This window comes from Vespula pensylvanica, chromosome 8 (assembly GCF_014466175.1).
Source record: "Vespula pensylvanica isolate Volc-1 chromosome 8, ASM1446617v1, whole genome shotgun sequence".
Lineage (NCBI taxonomy): Eukaryota > Metazoa > Arthropoda > Insecta > Hymenoptera > Vespidae > Vespula > Vespula pensylvanica.
In genome coordinates this window covers 3166491-3187916 of record NC_057692.1, presented here as the reverse complement: position 1 = coordinate 3187916, position 21426 = coordinate 3166491, and the positions used below count along the sequence as shown (strand labels likewise).

Below are 21426 nucleotides of genomic sequence, written 5' to 3'. Positions count from 1 at the left end.
GAGCAGGAAGGGTTGGATAAGAAAGGAAGGAAAAGAGAAAGAAAAGGTAGATCGTGCTAGAATGGCGTTGGTTCGTCGAGGAAAAGTTACACGCGTGGAACGAGGTCAAAAGTCAGTCAAAAAGAGAGAGAGAGAGAGAGAGAGAGAGAAAGAAAAAAGAAAGAGAGAAAGTAGATAAGCGGCGCGAAATCGTAAAAAGAAGAATTTGTTCGTTTCGTTCCTCGTAAGAAACGATTTTGCAGCTGACGAATTTCAGCAGTGTCTCGAGTGCATCTTGATGCGCATCGTGTTGCATGTCGATTCCGTTGCGGAATAACGACCGCAATTCCATAGCTTCTTTTTCCTTAGTAGGATCTATACCGAGAAAGAGTTGCAAGGGACGCAGCGCGAAGTGCATTCAAAGAAGTCATCCCCTTGTAAGAACTACATTTGCATCGTATCGATTCACGAACGCGCGTCTTATGGTGCCCGTACAAATCGATATGCGATTCGAGTCGTTTTCTCGAGCCGTTTTCTTCGAGGAAAAGAGAAAGAATTTAAAGAAAAAGAAATAAATAAATAAATAGGACCTTCGAAACCTTTCTAGCGAGAACTTGTACTACGTATACCATCGACTCGATATTTTTTTCTTCTTTTTCTTTTCTCTTTTTCTTTTTTCTTTCCTTCCTTTTTATTTTTCCTTTCGTAGTTTTATATATATATATATATATATATATATTTTATATATATATATGCGTTTTTGTTCCTTTTTTTCCGTTTCGTTTTTTGTGTGTTCTTTCTCTTCTTTTTCTTTTTTGTTTTCTTTTATTTCTCTTACGCGCCGTTCGGTCGTTCGAACAAATTGGAAAAGTTTCGTGGATGGAACTTGGTTTTCGAGATGTTTCGAGATTTCGAGACCTAATTCTTAACTCTGGCTAACTCAATTTTGTGTTACGCCTTTAAAATCCAAAAATTATATATAATGTCGAACTTATAGCATAAATATTGTGTACTAATTATAAGAACACATCGTAATACAAATACTGTAAATATTAGAGCTTATAATATAATAAAGTACACTACTTACGATATATATATATATATATATATATATATATATATATATACTAACTGATAAGTAATTACTTTTCTGATTATTATCAATCCAATAACCTTAATATCTCTATGTCATTGTAATTTCTCATTAATTCCTACTATTTTTTTCTTCAATCCAAATAAAATTCATGATTGCAATTTATGATTCGACAAAAAGTATTCGGATTAATTTGCTATAAAATATTACCTACTAAAAAACTCTATCAGGCTTTAAATGAAAGAGAAAGAAAGCTAAAAAAAAAAAAGAGATAGAGAAACGAAGAGAAAATATGTCGGTGTGCGTCGTATCGATGTGAAGCACGAAGCGAATTAAAAAAAGAAAAGAAGAAAAAAGGATCTACCAATTACGTATTTCCATCTTTAAATCGAATTCCTTTATAACGTTCTTCCGTCGTTCTTCGTCGTTCGGAAACAACGAACGCGACGTATCTAACTAAGCGATTGTGTCATTTTTAATACGATCGTTTCCAACCAACAAAGGATTCCTGGATTACGGATTTTAAGCTACCGTAAAAAAGATTAAAACTTTATTCATTATTACAGATTTTATTAACAATATCGCAACTCGGAACAGGCGCGCTGGCGTTTACTCGCACACACACATAGATTCCCTCATATCGTTCTCATTTCGTGAATATCTGTAAAATCCGATCGATGGGTTGCGCGCTAAATCGTAAATTAAAATGGCGACATTGATAAATAAAAATTTGTCAGAGATAATAATTAAATCGAATGAACGAATCCTCATAAATTTCTTTCCCCTATATACATCTATTTTTTCTTTTGAAATATGGCGAATTTTCTTTAGGATGAACGAGTTTGACGGACGGATAAATTACTAATTTTCAAAAGGGGTGATGAGGGATGGGAGGGTTAGAGGTAGATGAGCTAGGACGAGGAGGATGAAAGAGGAGGACAGAGGAATGCAATTGCAAATTCGAAATGTACTCCGGGGACAGGGAAGGGGTTCGGGGAAGAGTGTTAGAGAAGGAGGAGGGGGCGGAAGAGAGACGAAGAGAGAGGCACTGGGTGAATTGGTCGAGCGATTTGCATTCGTCGGACGATGCTTCGAATCGAGATGACCTTATGAATGCTAATTGAAGATTTTCCAGGATCGCTCGCGCGTCACTGTTCCACTACGTCGATACACTATCATCGTCTACGCGTATCTCGCTTTTTGGCGACATGATATCGATAAAAAAATTATTATTGTCCCGAATCAAAGTTTAAATTCTTAGCGATATGTGATATTTACATATGTATGTATTTACGTACGTATGTATATATGTATGAGCGTAGATTACGTGTATGTATGCATGGATGCATGCATGTATATACATATGTATGCATGTAGGAGTAAAAAGCAATATCTAATAACGTTTGGTCCAGATAGTATACCGCGACCTTTCATTTTTTACATGTTTGTTAATATTATCCGCAAACTCAGTGATTCTCAAACTCTTTCGATAATCGAAATTGTCGGAAATAGGGCAATTCGATGGCAAATGAAGAAATTATTAATAATCTGCATGATTTAGATATGATTGATTAAGATCGTATATGTCAAACATATGTATTACGTGTTATATTAATTGAGAACCACTAATTTATACAAATAAACACGAATATGGGACATCACCGTGCATTTCAGTTGGACACGATAGAAACTTCGCGACCGCGTTGATGTTTTATTTTCAATAAAAATGTGATTCCGTGTACGCAGCTAATTATGACTCGTACGTTTGATTTCCAAGATTTTATATATAACAAAAATAAAAACAAAATAAAAAAAAAAACAAAGAAAGAAAGAAAGAAATATATTACGAGCGCGAGAAACACAGTATTCGAATATATTTGTTTTTTGTGATATAATTTCTTTTTTTTTTTCTTAACTACTAATACGATTCCGATGTTCGATGATAAATTGAGAAGGATACTTTTGATTTAAAGATTACGTTAGAAGATGAAGCCTTTGTAAGAGAGGATATTATGTATACATAAGATATGTATAGAGAAGGATCAAGGATTATTTACCTCCATCAGAGACTAAGCTATGTCGTTCTTGGGACCTCGTATATTTCTCTCGAGAGAACCTTGGTGGAATAAAAAAGTTGTATGAAAAATTACACGAGGAAATGTTTAATTTCGCTAGGATAAGTATAAGTAACGAGGTACCGCGAACGATTCTCCTTGATATTGGGTCGTTTACATATATACATACGTACATATATATATATACTTACAAATCTACTTACATACCTGCTTACATACATATAATATATACATATATACGTACGTACGTACGTATAACGTCGTTTCGATATATCTCGCTAAAGTTTCTCGACGATTTTCCTCAATTATTCAAATTCGTGGTAGGTAATAGGAGAAGGAAAAAGGGAGAAAAAGGGAAGAAGAAGGAGTAAAGGAATGGATGTTGAAAGAATCGAGTCTCTCTCAAGTCCGCGGTTCGTTCGCGGACTCGCGATTTACAGTAAGGAAATGGAACACGGAAAAGTTTTTCGAAGAAGAAGAAAAAGAAGGAGAAGAAGAAGAAGAAGAGGAAGAAATAGTAATAGTGGTGGTAGTGATATAACGAGCCGGTTCTCGGCTCGGCTTTTCCGAAGGTTCTCGATATTTTTTCATCATAAATTTAATGCCACTTACGTTCTTTAACCGTGACTTTTAACGATTTCATTCGGTCCCGTTCCTTCCGCAAATTCTCTTATCTTGGTAGAAACAGGAACGTGCTGGAAAATCGTGTCGCTTTAATAACGTGGGAAAACTTTAACGAAGACTTTGCCAGCAGCGAATGAGCAAAGAGAGGAGAGAAAGAAATAGGAAGAGAGAGAGAGAGAGAGAGAGAGAGAGAGAGAGAGAGAGAGAGAGAGAGAGAGAGAGAGAGAGAGAATGGAGATTATAATCTTTCTTGGGAGAAGCGTAAAAAATGGTGGATCAAGAAAAGCAAGGGTCTTTTTGAAACGAAAACTTTTTTAACGGAACACAGAAAAGATGCCTTCTCGATAAGAAAGGATAAGAGAGAAAGAGAGACGGAGAGAGAAAGAGAGAGAGAGAGAGAGAGAGAGGACAATCTAGTCGGAAAATTATTCTCCAAGACTAAGATTGTTCTTCGACGTTATAAGCTGCTAGATACTATTACATATTCGAGCTAGCATAAATCTTGGTAAACCAAATGATCCGGTACGGTAAAATTACGGAAGGATCAATTTCGATATGGAAATTGATTATCGGAAGAATGAATTCACTCTACGAGGAGGGTGACCACTCGCGTACATGACTCCTCTTTATCTTCGTAAATGTTCGAATTTATAGATATGTCGAATCATTTATTATACGCGTACGTTTATACCTACAGATCTTTTTGCTTTTTTCATTTTTTTTTTTTTTTCTTTTTGTTATACGCTTAACACAATCTACTAGAATTTTTTTTTTATATAAGACAGGTCGTTATTCTTTACTAACAGTTTGATGCCATTATCTTTTCCTATCTTGTCTTATATCCTTATCTATTTATCTATGCATATTCTATTTTCTTTCGATTATCTTTCTCTCGTAGCTTCGTATTATCGGATGATTGAAAACATTTTTATTCGAATCACGAAGGCAACATCACGTTTCAACGATCTTTCCTTCGGATACCTTCGAATATTCACACGTACGCAAATGCAAACGCACGCGCGGGCGCACACATCTGTACCTTGAATATATTATTTTCTTCTCTCAATGTCGAATACCGAAAAGAAATTTGTTTGAGTAATAATACCGAATGAATAAGTAAATTACGATTAGGTAAATACGACGAATGAGAAATGTATCCGTTTAAAATGAATCCCTTGAGTGAAGAAATGACGAGTTTATTTCGAATAAATTCTCCACGGCAAAATAAATTTTATAATTAAATATTTACCGTTCGAATTATCATCATATTTGGTAAACGATTACCATTGATTTGTTTAAACGAAGTACTTCACGCTAATTACCTAGATAAATTTTGCAATCGATTTCAGTTTAAATGAAATTAAATGATATGAAAAAGTAGATCTATAAATTACATTCTATTAAACAATAAAGACGTAACGAGTTATAATTGCCGATAATAATACTTAGAAACAAATCTACACACACACACACACATATATATATATACATATATATGTGTGTGCGAACGAAGAATAATTTCACAAATTATACCAACGAAAATGTTCACGTTGAATTAATAAAACAAACTTTTATTTTTTATTTAACCTTCTTCTTTTATCTTTTCGAAACGAACGAACCGCGTTAAAAAAAAAAAAAAGAAAAGAAAAAAAAAAAGAAAAAGAAAAAAAAGAAGAAGAAAAAGTTTATCGAAACGTTTGACAGCGTTATGCTATCAAAGAGAGGAAGAAACATTTGAATGTTCGGCCAGATCTCGAGGACTCGAAGCCGAGTTTGACCTGGTTTCCTTCCGGCCAGTGTTTTCTCTCGGTTTTCTCCATGGTTTTATCGTTCTTTCTCTCGCACCTTTTTCTTTCCGGTTACTGCATACTTTATTTTAACTGAGAGATAGGAGAAAGAATATGAGAGAGAGAGAGAGAGAGAGAGAGAGAGAGAGAGAAAGAGAGGAAAGAAAGAAGAAGAGAAAAAGAGAGAAAGACGGAAGAAGAAATGGCTTTATATACGTTTATCCAGTCCGGAAGTGGCGGCTGTTCGTCGTCCGGTCGCGTCGCGACGCTCGGGTTCGCTTTAAATTCTCAGAGAATTTCTCAATTTATAGTTTTCCTCTTGGTTCCTGAAGTTTTCAAGGGACTACGAACTAGGTAGAAGTAAACTCTAAAGAGAAGAAAGAGGAGACGAAGAGGAAGTTCGATTCGGAGTGAGTTTAGTTCCCTTAAGTATGATTGTAAACAGTTTTCCGGACATGTCAACCTGTTCTCTCGAAATTGCTTGAAAATGTCACTTGATAGTTGTTTCACCATTAACCAAGCGTGACGTGTCACGTGCAAAGATTAACGCGAAATTTTAATCGTATACAAAGATTTTTAACTTTAGTTAGGTAATTTAATCTTTGCGTTTTTATATCGAGATTTCTATTCTTTTGTTTTGTTTTTTTTTTCTTCTCCTTTAACAGAGAAAAAAGAAAAAGAAAGAATATTATTAATTAATCGTCTTTAAGGTTTTAATATTTTTTTTCTTCTCGGTTTAGAAAATACGAGATTACGTTATCGCGTGATCTAAGCGAATGCATAGAATTTCTTTTTTCTTTTTTCTTTTTTTTTTTTTTTTAGAAAGACATTTAGAAAAAGTAATATCTCGTATAGGGTAACTATATAGGTATAATAAACGTGATCGTGCTAAAAAATCTAAGGATATTTTTGTTTAAAGATTCGAAGATACTTCCACTTTCGAACTAGCCCAAAAGAAAATCCCTAGTGAACGCGTTACGGGAATTTATGTTTCAGAGTTTTCACAGGGCACAACCAAGTCTACCTTTCTGGCCACCACGATACAAGCGTTCTTGTGTTTGTAGAGGTTTATCCGGAACCTTCTCGAGAACCGTCTAGGAATTCCAGTCGGAATTGCCGAGCTCGCAGTGGCTGGCTGTCGGATATTTATGCTAAATAGGGATTTTGAAATACGATATTGCTCCCTTGCGCGGTCTCACAGCGTAGAGAGTAGAAACATCGTAAGAGGAGGATGAGAAAGAGGAGAAGAAGATGGAGGTCATCTAGGATGTTCCAAAACGAATACCATTGGAAGGGAAAAGGGCCAAAGTAATTTCGGTCTAATGCGAACGAAAACGAGATATTCGTAGTTCGACGCTCTCGACCAAATGGATTTCACTTAGAAAATCTTCGTCGTGCGATCATTTTTCTTCCTTAGGCTTTTGAATATCTATTTTCGTGTATAAAAAGAAAAAAAAAAAAAAAAAGAAAGAGAAATGTGTCTGTCTCTTGTCGCATAAATTTGTTTGTAATCATTTCATCGTACATAGATAATATGGGTTGTAAATTTTTTAGAACATCAAATCGATATATATATATATATATGTATGTATGTATGTATGTATTCGCATGAATAAAAATCTAAATTTTACAAAACTAAGCTGCACTCAGCTTGACCCAAAAGTCGTTTCAATAAATATGCTAAAATTCAAACGTGCCTCTTGCCGCTCCTACTTACGTAAACTAATGCGCGTTTCGTGCTAACTCCTCTTATCGTTCGCAGTTCTAGAATCGCTAATATAACGCGATCACGTTATTTCTCACAGTTTTGACCTAATACGGAACACGCCCAGCAAATGACGTATTCGATTTGACGAATAAACGATCGAATAGCTTTCTGATATGTATTCTCTCTGACATATACCTATATATATACATATATGTACAACATATCTATTGAGAAAAAGAGAGAGAGAGAGAGAATGTGACTTTTTGATCTCGCAATGAAGCAAATTGTACGTCGTGTCCAGACATAAAATAGTTGATTAGTTTCAGAACAGGGTGTACAAGTTGATATACATATATATATATATGTGTGTGTGTATGTGTGGATGTGTGTGTAAATGTTCACACGTGAATACATATGTATGTCTTGTTATGCTATTGTTACTGTGACGACAAATCATCCCCCTTCTCTCAGTTCGCTACCGTTCATTTAAAATTTACACTTTCAATCGCAATTTGATAAGAAAAAGAAAAGAAATATTCCACCTTTAAAACTTACCACGCATCGCAGGTTCGTCGTCGACTTGAAATTTTAACGAGCTTGCCCTTCTTGAGAACCTCAAAACGTGCCACATGTCGTCATTCAAGCCCTGTCCGACCGTCAAACTCTGAAAAAAATATAAGGGAAAAAAAATGTTATACCAGTGATAAGAAATTTATCATTTTATTATCCCTCGATGAATTCTTATGCAATTCTTTTTAATAGCACATGTAAATAATAAGAAGATTATTATTTCTTTTTGTATTCATTTATTTATTCATGTTCTGATTCGAGGAAAAAATTTTTGTATTTGTATTTCATTGAATTAATTTTATATTTTTCTAAATCTTTTCACGCATTTGACTTTATAACATATTGTTTCGTAAATAGTTTTTTATTTTTATTATAACGCTTTTTCTTTTCCCTATAATATTAATTGATATTATTACGTCAATCAGAGTCGACGTAAATTGAAAAAAAAAAAAAAAAAAAGGAAAGAAAGAAGACGAGAGAAAAACAAACAACATTTATAACATCTATAATTATAATATTTTTATCACGAAATTCGAAATATATTCGACTTATAAATGTAATATCGATACTAGAATCATCAACAATTATTCTGATACATTATGCAATCGAAAGAAAGAAATATGAAACGAAAGAAAGAAAAAAACGAAAAGAGAGGAAGAAAGAAAGAAAGGAAGAAAGAAAGAAAGAAAGGAAGAAAGAAAGAAAGAAAGAAAGTAATTCATAAAACCGGTCATATTATTATCTACACGAATAATAGCGAAGAAAGGTAATAAATTTATCGTATTGCGATAAAGCATGGGAAAAAAAATTTGTAAGTAGACATTTTTATAAAATCGCTTGAAATATACAAGTCATATTGACTGTTCGGATAAATCCAGTGTTAAACTAGAATCGTTTAAACTTCAAGTTTATCGATAACGACGTAACACTTGTTAGGTGATAACGTTACAAGCTAAAAATCTACGTAAGAGAAAGAAAGAGAGAAAGAACGAGAGAGACAGAGACAGAAAGAGAGAGAGAGAGAGAGAGAAAGAGAAAGAAGGAAGTGGTGAGAGTAATCGGTCGTTAAAGAATGAAAGGAGGTCGTTAAATATTTTCCAGGTCCTTTTATCGGTTGGCCACTTTACACGTTCGCACGATTCTCGGATTATAGGTATTATTCGTTGGAATATTCGTTGGCTCGTAGTCACTCGCTTACATTATTTGTCGGAGAGAGCTAGTAGCGGATTAAAGGGAGGTCGCGGCGTTATCGCGTGCTGAACGGCGAACGTTTAATTTCCGTTCTCTGATTTTTACCGATATTCCTCGTTTACATGCGCCCATTGCGTCTACCTTCTACGTATGTATGTATATAGATATATAGAGATATATATGTACGTATCTACGTCTCGATGTGTATTGAATTGGTATGGGTGATGCGCTTTGCTTAAATATCGAGGAAATTTCTCCTCCTGTAGAGAAATTCACGATCGAAATTCGTGAAAAAAATTTTGATCGAACGATGACAATATTGATGATATTATAAAAATAAATACTAGAGATAGTCCTTCAATCGAGCTGTTAAACTCCTCTGAGTAATTTGTTGACTAGTCAACTTTGAGGATATCGCTCATTCTTAAAAAAGAAATTTTCTAAATGCACCTTCTTCTTTACATTGTACGAATTTTAATAAGTAATATAGAATTGTCGTTCTATCGGTAAGTTGTTAACTCGGATGAAAGTTTTTAATTAGCCAATTTCCAAGAATATAATTCATTCGTAATAAAAACAATATGTCGAAAAGTGATACAAAAGATAGATAAATAAAGTGTTTCGCGATGAGGAACCATCTTTGTAAATAATACAGTTACCCTTTTATTAGGAATGCAATTAAATTTTTCTAACGAGCGAATACATAATTCGTTTACTCTAATTAACAAGTTAACAGGGTATTAAGGTACTCTGGTTTTTGCTTCGTTAATATTAAGAGAGATTATTTAGAGAAGAGTGATTCATTAATCGATGGATGCAATTACAACGGGACTAAGGATCGAAGTTAAAAATTGTCTTTTCTGCTTCTTCTTCTTCTTCTGTATTTCTTTTTTATTATTCAACAGTTTAAAGCTCGATGAAGTACATCGTTTAAGACATTGTTCCGAAATATGTACGAATCTCAGTCAGTTTGGCCAATAAAACGTCCATCTTACATTAGAGGATGCTCGATAACAGTGACGTAGAGCTGACGTTAGGTGACAAACGTGCGTCAGCCGGTGGATGATACATGAGCATCGTGTAGCCCATGGCGTTGTGGCAGGCGGACAGCCGTTGCAGGAACAAACAGATAGTGACGAGTTGTCCAAATTTATGAGGGTTTAACCAAATGAGTCTGGTCGTTCGTGAATGGTTTGTCGATGGCTACTGTTTACCCTTAACTTTACCAATCGATGTTGATGTTGTTAAAGCCAATGAGACCGGTCATAAAATATCGGTCGAGAGTTTTCATACGTAAATTACGTCAAAAGAATTTAATGCACGTAATAATAAAGGATGACTGTTATCCCGTTGGAGAGAACGATGGATGAGTAAACGTTACATTACGTACGATGAATATTTTCGAAGAAAACTATTTCGAAAATCTACCGAGTAGAACACGTGCGTTTCAACGTTGATTATGGTATTATTATTATTATTATTATTATTATTATTATTATTATTACTATTGTTATAATCATTATCATCGTTAACTTTTCATAAAATGTTACTCTCGACAGATCTCAAAGTTCGCTCGATGCATTTTGGAGGTCATACGGGAAGAGACACTTTTTTTCGCTTCTTCTTTTTTCTCTTTTTTTCTTTCTTTCTTCTTTTTTTTTTTTTTTTCTTCTTTTTCACCCGGGAAAAAATATCACTCAAATAAAATATCTTCTCTTTGTTCAACAATTTATCAGGCCATTCTCGTTTCTATTGTTTTTCATCAAACGTTTCGATATTCGCACGATAGATTGATACGAACAAACGGTGATTAACTTGTTAACCGAAGAGATTTTCGTTCGGTGAACATGAAACGTAGGAAATTTATTTTGATTGAAAATAAATAAATCGTATCGATGAAGAAAGGAAGTTTTGGATGAATAAATAAATAGTAACGAGAATAAAGAAAAGTAAAATGACAATGATTTTTTTCTGTACTTCTTTTTTTCTTTCTTTTTCTTTTTTTTTTTTTTTTTTTCTTTCTCTTTTCCCTTCAAATAAAACGCAACGTGATTTATTCGTACAGATCGATCAAGTTTTAATTTGTTAAATAAATCCGTATTAAAAACCATTTCCATATTCCCGACATAATTTTTTTTTAATTTTTATAGTTAATTATACAAAAGCGATAAAACCGATGATTGTTCTTGAAGTTCTACGTAGCTCTGAGCGATTTCGATCATCCGTTTTTTTCTTTTTTTTTTTTTTTTTTCTTTTCATTCGCACGTTTCATTTCGATTAGAAATTTTTCGCGCGCCTATATATACATACACACATACATATATAATATATGTATATGCATACGTTCATACGTCGTTCGTTCGCGCTTGGTTTCGATTTTGTTAAATTTTCGTTTAACATCGCGACTGCCTCGGGTATTACGACGGGCAGATAGCGGTAATACCTATATATTATTCTCTCTCATTTCGGATTCTCTTTAACGTTGTTCGAATTACGTGCTGAATAAATCCAACAGTTTTTGTGTGGAAGCGAGAAACGAAAATAAAATTGCCGCTAGCTAGGCCAGGTAGATAAGTAAATAGATATCTACCTATCTACCTATCTATCTAACAAACAGTTTTTATAAGCTTCATCGAGCGTTGATTTTCAATGGTGGTAGAAGAAGAAGAAAATAAAAAGAAGAGAAAAAGAGAAAAAAAAGAGAAAGAAGAAGAAAAAGAAGAGGATAGCTCTTTCTCCGGATAGCTAACGTGTCGCACAAAAAAGTGTTTGCTGCTGCCGCTACCATTGCAGTTGCTACCGTCACAACCACAGATACCATGGAGAATAGAAGAAACGTGTGCGCACTTTTCCATGCCGAGAGTGAAATTACATGGAAAGTCTATCGGGCGAGCGGATATTACGATTTCTCTTTTCTGAATATCATTGCCGTTTCTCTCCTGGGAATAGGAAATCGCAGCCCGTTTATGCCGCATCTCGAACATCGTCTCGTCATCTACATATAGACTACGTGCATACTACTTGTATATATGTATATATATATATTTTTATATATATATATATAAAATATATAGATACAGGTATTGTCTTTTCTTCGCGAATTTTAGAGAAAAGAAAGAAGAAGAAAAGAAAGGAAAAAAAAAATTCTTACTCTCGTATGCGAGAGAGAGAAAGAGAACGAAAGAGAGACTATCGGAATTGTTCATACATGAAAATTAGTATCGCCGATTCTCCTGTTTCTCGTATGCTTTTTTAAAACTCAGAGCCATAGACACATACACACACACACACACACACACACACACACACACACACATATATATATGCGTATATTCGTACGTATACGTAAAAACGAATAAAGGTGGTACGGGTGTGCAATAAAACAAGCGCCATCGAGCATTCACATTTTTTTTAATTCTTCTTTTTTTTAATTTCTTTTTTTTTTATTCCATCCCCTTCACCTTTCCCCGCTTTTATTCGCGATAGTGATCGAAGCTCGCATGGAGATTCGTTTTGTTTTATTTCCTTTTTCTTCTTTTTTTTTTTTTCTTTTTTATACGTATTTTTTTTTTTTTTTTATACGTATATGTGTGTTCGTATGTGTATGTTAGCACGCCAAGTGTCCACCGTTTTAACGGAAAAATATTTTTCATGGCTGAGTTTCTCTGTTGTGCATATACATACATACATATATATATATATATATATATATATATATATATATATATACATGCATACAAGAACATATTCACACATATTATACGTAAAGAAACTTATGCATATATATATATATATATATATATATATATATATATATATATATATAAGTTCGAGATTCTCCAAACGTTGAAAGGGTGAAAATTGAATTTAGTATTAAACACGAACGTTCGAATTTCGATTATCTTTCAATAATCAGGAGAAACGGATGAAAGCATAAACTGAGATAGAGAATATAGAGTGACAAAGAGAGTTTCTAATTTTGAAGTTTGCAAGTGATTAGCAAACTCGGACGTTTCGCCTTTAGGGTAATTATAGAAAGCAGCGCATTAAGGGATCAATTATTATACCATAGGATTATCGAAGACCCTATAGGCAGAATAGCGAGAGATCGAAATGTTATCGACAATTTACTTGGACATTTTGGTCGCCATTGCCCGACGGCTTCCTCTCAAGTTCTACGTTTCCTTTGAAAATAGCTTCGAATCTTTGCTGATCTACGTACATACATACATAGATACATACATTACATACATACATGTATTACATACATAGATAGATAGAGTTAAATGGCTTTCGAGTAGAGGTACTTCATCGATTCGCGTTTGGTCTTCTCTCTCAGACGTCGTCTTCCGACGTTTAACGTCGGAAAGATTGAGAACTTTGATGAACAGTGTTACTTACCTACGTGTTATCGATATTCCACAATTTCTAAAGTTTGAACTTCGTCAATGAACGGGGAAATATTCTCACGATTATCGCGATAGTTTCATAGAATATTTGCTTGATGCTTTAATGCAACAAGGACGTACGTAATATTGATTATCTTTGTTTGACCTACGTTTTATCTTACAATGAAATATTGTTCTTGGTTTTGTTAATCGAATATTATTTTTATTATAATATCCTTCGTAATATTCAATAAAGTCAGCAAGCTTTGGATAGGACGATTTTAATTCTTTATCGAAAGTTTAACGAACGATTGATTTTCTACGAAATTATTTGAGATTATATAAAAATCCTTTGAGATCCAGGATCTTTATGTTTTTTCGTATTACAATTTAAATATATGTGATCGTGTGTGTATGTGTGTATATGTGTAGGTATATTTGTATGAATAGGTATATTATGGGTGTGTCAACTTTGCTACCGTTTGCTATTTGCTAATGACTAGTTGGATTGACTTGAAATTTATCCCAGAAACGAAATTTCGTGCAAAGAGAAATCTGAAATAATTCCTGTAGGATTTGATGTCCGATTTAAAAATGATTGTATTCTCTATACGAAAAATAGAAAGGTTGATGTACATGTATACATATATGTATATGTACATACATGTAAAATCGTATTTGCGAAAGGAGTGATAAAAACTCTAGAGAAATATTTGAAATAATATTAACGATTAATATGCGAAACACCAACCTCGGTTGTGTCTATCACGAAAAAGCGAAGCTGAGCTACGCAAACGAGTAACGTTGATTCATTTTCCATTCGCTTTAATTTTTTTGTACCTTTTGTTTTCGACCTTTCAAAGCTATGCGTACTTATATACAAAAGTAAAAGAAAAAATAAAAATAAAAATAATAATAATAATAATAATAATAATAATAATAATACATTTTTTCCATCAAGATTTTAATTACACCGTGATAAAAGTTACGACGGATTTTAAGGGCAAAGTTTAGGTAGAAAATAGCATTAGTTACGATTTTCGTACTCATGTGTTTTGCATCAAACAACGCCACCTGTTTCTGATACGTTATTTGCAAGCAGGGTTTGCAAGTTCGCGGTTGTTGTCGTAGCGAAGGCATCGAGTCAAACGAGTGTTCTTGTACGTTCTATCGTTGTACGTATATACGTACGTATGTATATATGTATGTATATACGTACGTACGTACGTACGTACGTAGGTAGGTAGGTAAGTACTATACGTTTGAGTAAATATCAGGTGTAACTAATCTACAAAGGCGTGCGCGAGTGGCTTTGCGAAGTCATCCGATGAAACTTCCAGAGGGAAACTTTGAGCCTCCCCCATCAACTACGATAGGTTTAAGGGAATATTAATGCGCGTGACAAGGTAGGATATCACGCGTGCCAACTATAACGCGTGAATCTACTTCCGGCTTAGAACGAAAATGTTGCGTGTAAATTGCGATAACAAAGACAATGAAAGAGAGAGAGAGAGAGAGAGAGAGAGAGAGAGAGAGAGAGAGAGAGAGAGAGAGAGAGATAAAGCTAATAAACGTTCTATTTGTATCAGTATTATGAAATATTTTTACATAACGAGAGAAGAGTGAGGAACAAAAATAATTGATAGAAATATTGAATGACTTTATGGAATATCGAAGCGAATTTGCTGAAAATGTTGAAGCACGATTACGTTTAGTGGAATCTATTTCGTCCTGAATATTCTATTTTTAGAGTTCACTGAGATTTAATCGTGAATGCAGAGATTTTCATAGGAACAAGTAATTAGTAGGAAGAGAGAGAGAGAGAGAGAGAGAGAGAGAGAGAGAGAGAGAGAATATTTGGTCTGTAGAGATGCATTAGCGCGCATCTCGACCACTTAATTAGTCGTTGAAAATTTCATGCTTACATTAGGTCTCTCGCTATTTTCGCTAGATCGATAATGAACGTTCCTTTGGTCGACCTTTAATACATTCTTCCTATTCTTTCTTCGTTCTTTGTTCTTTTTTCATTTTTCTTTTTTCTTTTTTTATTCGATTACTTTCTTATAAATGAACAGAATCTATTATGCGGAATGTAAACGTTGTTGAATAGACGATAGAGAAATTTTATCATCGGTCATCACGTAACGACGACGTGACGTGAAGACACATCTGTCGAAGATATATAACAGATAGATTTTCATTGATGAACTATTTATACTTTAGTTTTGTTTCTCTCTCTCTCTCTCTCTCTCTTTCTCTTTCTCTTTCTTTCTATACGTGCGTAGATGTTTCGTTTAATATCATATAGGTAAAAAATTGTAACGAAATAAATCGATCATCTCAAATTAGAACTAGAATCAATAACAGCCTACAAAAGTTTCTCCTTTAGGTGCTTTGCGATAAGATAAAAAAAAAGAAAAAAAAAACCAACAATGAAATCTTTGTATGAAGTAATAGATTAGGTACGAAACGTTAACAAAAAAAAAAAAAAAAAAAAGAAAAAAGAAGGAATGGAAAAAAAAGAAACAATTAGCGTGATCGAGAGAAGTAACAATTAAATTCGAGATATCGTCGGGATATCTCTCGGATGGATTAGAAATATTGTTAATTGTTCGTAAAACGAGATAGAGTTTTGAGAAAAGGAAAGAAAAAAAAAAAAGGAAAAAAAATGAAATGTACGAACACGGACGTGGTTGTATTGTCAACGACGACGACGACGACGACGACGACGACAAAAATGTAATCCTATTTACGTAAGCACGTTCCCGTTAATCTTTATCCGTTCGATGTTACCCGCCAGAAAGAATATCGCTTTTGGTGAAGATGCGAGGCCGACGGACCGCTAAGATCCATTTACTGACTAGAACTTTGCTCCTTTGATGTATTAAGTTAACGTCCGAACGGTGTGGCGACCTACTCTTCTTCTTCTTCTTCTTCTTCTTCTTCTTCTTCTTCTTCTTCTTCTTCTTCTTCTTTTGCTTCTTTTTTATTCTTCTTTTTGAGAGAGAGAGAGAGAGAGAGAGAGAGAGAAAAGGAGAAAGAGTATGGCGCACTTTTCTAACAACGCTAAGAGTGCTTTCAACTCTTCGAGCTTGCTCGGGACGGTCCAAGAGCTACCAACGAAGATCTTCCTAAATTATGAAGAGAGACGTGGACCGGAATGCTCTCGTAAAATCGAGTTAATGCTCCTTCGAACGTTACTACCACTTCGTTTCTTTTTTTTGCTTCTTTTTTCTTTTTTTATTTCTCTAATACTCTCTCTCTTTCTTTTTATCGATCTATCTATCTATCTATTTATCTATCTATTTATCTATCTATCTGATGATGTATCTATCTATTCGTCTGTCTGTTTATCTGTTTGGCTCTCTCTCTCTCTCTCTCTCTCTCTCTCTCTCTCTCTCTCTCTCTCTCTCTTTCTCTCTTTCTCTCTTTCTCTTTATGTGTATTATAAATTATATAAATAATAATGTTATATCGAACAAACGTTTTAATTCGATTCGTTTTTTTGAACTTCAATAACCCCATCAATAATTAAATATATATAGCGACCGCAAAAAATATTGTATTGATATCGTTAAATTTAATTTAACTTAGAACAAACAGTAATACAAACGTGAAATAAGATAAAAACTGTTTAATTAGAAAAAAGGTTTGATAAACTTAATTTGCCTCGAATTAATTAATTTGCGACGTAATGCGTACGCGAACTTTTTCGTATTTATTCATTACAGCTATGCACTTGTTTCGATCAACTCAGTCGATAAGAATGTTAAAGTTATTTTTATCTCGTTCATTTGAACAACGATAACAATAACACATACACAGAGACATCCGAAATATTCCTTCGAAATATTCATAACTCACTTCAAAAAAGATTTTAAAAATAATTTCGTAGACTTACCTTTTCCCTGTCGCCGATATGAATGAGCATTTTAGCTTTGCCCTCTTCGAGGAATATTTGCAAACGATCACTGCTATTTTCTAAGCTCGTAGCTATCAATAGACCACGTGGCCTGGTAGTTTTGAAACGTACGATGACTTCTTCGGCTTGGGTTCTCGAATCATCCGGCATCAGTGCGGTCATTTGTTGAGTCCCGTTTAAATGTAGAGTCGAAGCGTCTGAAAGAAACGAAAAATAATCAAATCAAAAATAATAGATCATTCGGGAGAATTAATTTGCTACGAATGGATATTCTATTTTTTAGAAAATCGAGTCAAACGATAATGCCATTAAAGTTTTCTTTTTCTTGTTTTTTTTTTTTTTCGTTGAACCAACGCTCCGTTGCTAAACTCGGACTTTTTTTAGAAAAAAAAAAAAGAAAAAAAAGAAGAGAAGATAAAACAAATCTATTAACGAATGAATAGGATGAAAGGAGAGGGTACTTACCCTTTCCACAAGTAGGTCCGGTAAATGGTGTTCCGGTACAATCGCAATGGAATCTGTTCCAACCCTCGAGACAATATCCACCGTGCATACAGGGTTGTGAGGAACAATGTAGGGATGGTTGCGCATGACAAGCTGGCCTCACGGCACCTAACAAATCGTCGTGAATTTCCTCGTTAAATCGATCTATATCACATACTAAGACTACGACGGGACTTCTGTGATAGTGGCCACTCGAGTCAGATAATGGCTCCTATATTCCATGTTGAATTTAATTTTGACGAGTACCACTTGAACGAGATGGTCGCTCGAGTAGAGAGACGTCCTCGTTCTACTCGAGGGAGGAGTGTATTAAAAAAAAAAAAAAAAAAAAAAAAAAAGGATAGAAAAGAAAGAAAAGAAAAAAAAAAGAAAAACGAAAGAAATCAATGTAAAGTGTACGAGAGCAGAACTAAGAGAGTAACGATAACTCGCAAGCTGCGGTGTCCGAGTGGTTAAGGAGTCAGACTCGAAATCTGATGGGCTATGCCCGCACAGGTTCGAATCCTGTCCGCAGCGAAAATAGAGGGGAGAGAGAATATGGCGATTTTTTTTTTCTTTCTTCCTTTTTATACAATACATTTTTTTATTCCCTTAAAGAGAAAAACTTAAAAAGAAAAATTTGAAACATCGAGCGAACTTTAATCGTTAATCGTTAATCGTTAATCGTTAATCGTTAATCGTTAATCGTTAATCGTTAATCGTTAATCGTTAATCGTTAATCGTTAATCGTTAATCGTTAATCGTTAATCGTTAATCGTTAATCGTTAATCGTTAATCGTTAATCGTTAATCGTTAATCGTTAATCGTTAATCGTTAATCGTTAATCGTTAATCGTTAATCGTTAATCGTTAATCGTTAATCGTTAATCGTTAATCGTTAATCGTTAATCGTTAATCGTTCGATAGATAGAAAAAGAAAAAAAGGATTAATTTTTGCAATACAAGGATCAAACATACGTTGTCGTCATTGAAACGTAAGGATTTTAATTCGAAGGAATTATAAATATGTAGATATTAAAGATATCTTTTAAATCTACTTACCCGAATCTTGTTGCTGTGCGTATCCAGCGATGTCGACGGGATGACCATTAATAACGAGATCTCTCATGCAACCAACATAACCCTGTCGCAATGTACCAGTCCATAGAACTGGTGGGACCGTCAATGGAGCGAAGGGTGCTCCTACTCCACCGATGTAAAGCAATCCATCCAAATCGAGTTGGGTTGAATCACCTGACCGAAAGAAACGTACTTGATGTTCGATCGGTCGTTATGAAATTCATAGGAACGTTATGTGCTTCGTGGTCGTTTCTTTTGAGGAATCTGCGCGTTCAAAAAACCAAAAAAAAAGAAAAAGAAAGAAAGAAAAAAGAAAAAAGAAGGGAAGAAAGAAAGAAAGAAAGAAAGAAAGAAAGGAAAGAAGAAAAAGGGTAAGAGGAAAGAAAGAGGGAAGGAGAGGGAGGAAGAAAGCGTTCGCGCTTGAAAAAATCAGATGAAACTTGTTCGTCGAACGGCACTTATATGCTTCCGGTTGAATTCGCAACGAATAACGAAAAGAGGGTAGAAGAGAAAGAGAGAGAAAGAGAGAGAGAGAGAGACTGAATTGCTCGTAGAGAGAAATTTAAAAAACTGAGAAATTTCCAAACAAATTACCTCTCGTTTAATTTTAAAAGTCAACGACGATCGACGATCGATGAGAGGGCTTGAATACGCGTAGGTTGAGAATTTTTGGCCTAAATCGTGTTTCTCTGTTATATTTTCAGAATTATTAGACAAATCAAGTAGCTCGTAGTTTGTCGAATTAACGAGACATTCAAGAGGCGGAGTCGATTTTCTGTCTCTTTTTTACCCCCTTTCGACGAGAAATTCAACTTTCGAATAAATACGGTCTTGTCGTTGAGTTTTCTTTTTTCTTTTTATACTCTTCTTGTTTTATATATTGTTTCACATTTTTTTCTTTTTTCTTTATTATCCTTTCATTTCCTTTTTTCGAGTAAACGAGTGTTAGTAAGAGGACGAAATAAAAATAATAATGAAGAGAGAGAGAGAGAGAGAGAGAGAGAGAGAGAGAGAGAGGGTAGAAATAGGTCTCCGTAAACACGACGCTTGATGCGCAAACGCGATTAAAAATCTAGCAATTCTTTTTGCAAGTAGACCACGCTCTCGATAGTTTATAGTATCGAAGGATGAGGGTCGATGGGTAAAATAAATTTTGGAATGTCGAGAGATGTGGAAACTTATCGATCGGGTTTGCACCCTCGATTCGTGCCAAGCGCAAGGGTGTTAGATAGTTCGAAGAAGAACCATCGACTTTCTCAAGTCAGTAGGGGTTTACGTGCCGGTATTATTCAGAGAAACGCGAGCTTGACGAATGAAAGACATACCCGGAAGTCTCGGGAAGTCACGAAACTTGGTTGGTAGGTATCCGGGTGGTGGTTACATATACGATGGGCTCAACGTTTACAGAGAAGGTCCGTCTTTCAACGATGGCCTCGCGAAGGAGGAGACATCTTGGCGATCGTCAAGGAGGAGGACTTAAAGGAATATGGAGTAAGATGTGAAGTGGTAGGTCGAGTGTGTACGAGTAGAAGGATAAGAGGAGAATGAGGAGGAGAAGAGGAGGAGGAGGAGGAGGAGAGCTGAACAACCCGATATTCCTTCTTGCTAAAGTTCGAGCGGTAGGTATTATTCGAGGCGTAGACTAGTGTTGAGCTACGATGAAGGACCTACAGCCGGAAACTCCAAACTTCCTGTTTATTTATAGGTTTAATAAAGCCGTGGAAAGTCCACGAAATGTACTTCGCGTCCTCGTTCGCCAGCCTCTCGAGTTTGGAAAATTATTAACGGCATTTGTTTCCCAGGTATCTACCGACCAACCGTTCGGTCGTTGTGTCTTCTTCTATCTCTTAATTAGCGAAGTTATATATATATGTGTGTGTGTGTGTGTGTGTGTGTGTGTGTGTACTTATATTTCTTTAAAAGGAAAAAAGAGCAAAAAAAAGGAAAAAGGAAAGAGAGAGAGAGAAAGATAGAGATAGAAACATTTCAACAGAGTAGAATTTACAAAAGAGAAAGTTCTATTACAAACAAAGAATTTGAGTATCGTCGACACCCTTTATGTGTATGTACCTTTAAGAGTCTCGCGAGAAATCGATCGCGTTCCTCGAAGCTAGGCACTCTCCCAACGCAGAGTCATTTTTCAGTGCTGGCTACTGTCTGGCCGAGCGAGAGCGGTTGGCTAGTTGCTCCAACAGATAAGTGTACTCGAGCGTGTAACTCTGAATTACGAGTGCCTCTTTTGCCCTTTCTACGTTCTACCTCGTCTGTCTGTCTGTCTGTCTGTCTGTCTGTCTGTCTGTCTGTTCGTCCGTTAGTTCGTCTTTCTATCTCTATCTTTTTCTTCTTTCTCTTTTTATCTCTTTCCGTTCTTCATTCCATTCTGTAGCTCGTCGTGGTCGAAGAAACGAGTGTTACATGCATGCTGGGGATATGCTTTAGCGATAAAATACAATGTGTCTGACAGAGGACACTGGGAAAAATTGATTTACGATTCGTGTAAAAAAATAAGAAAAAGAAAAAACAAGAA

At 35.0% G+C, this 21426-nt stretch overlaps 1 protein-coding gene and 1 non-coding gene across 12 annotated transcripts in view; one reads left to right on the top strand and one right to left on the bottom strand.

Annotated features, from left to right (window-relative positions):
- The window catches only part of LOC122631075 (neurexin-1), a 289963-nt gene that overhangs the window by 58030 nt on the left and 210507 nt on the right, over positions 1-21426 (bottom strand). For all 11 annotated transcript variants that reach the window (XM_043816311.1, XM_043816303.1, XM_043816302.1 and 8 more), the window contains 4 exons: positions 18882-19073; positions 17803-17949; positions 17317-17534; positions 7822-7930 (listed from right to left, as the gene is read on the bottom strand). In XM_043816311.1, coding sequence (XP_043672246.1) covers positions 7822-7930; positions 17317-17534; positions 17803-17949; positions 18882-19073 — 666 coding nt within the window. The remainder of the gene's footprint in view (positions 1-7821; positions 7931-17316; positions 17535-17802; positions 17950-18881; positions 19074-21426) is intronic.
- Trnas-cga lies at positions 18276-18357 on the top strand. Its single transcript has one exon. It is a non-coding gene; the product is annotated as a tRNA-Ser (tRNA).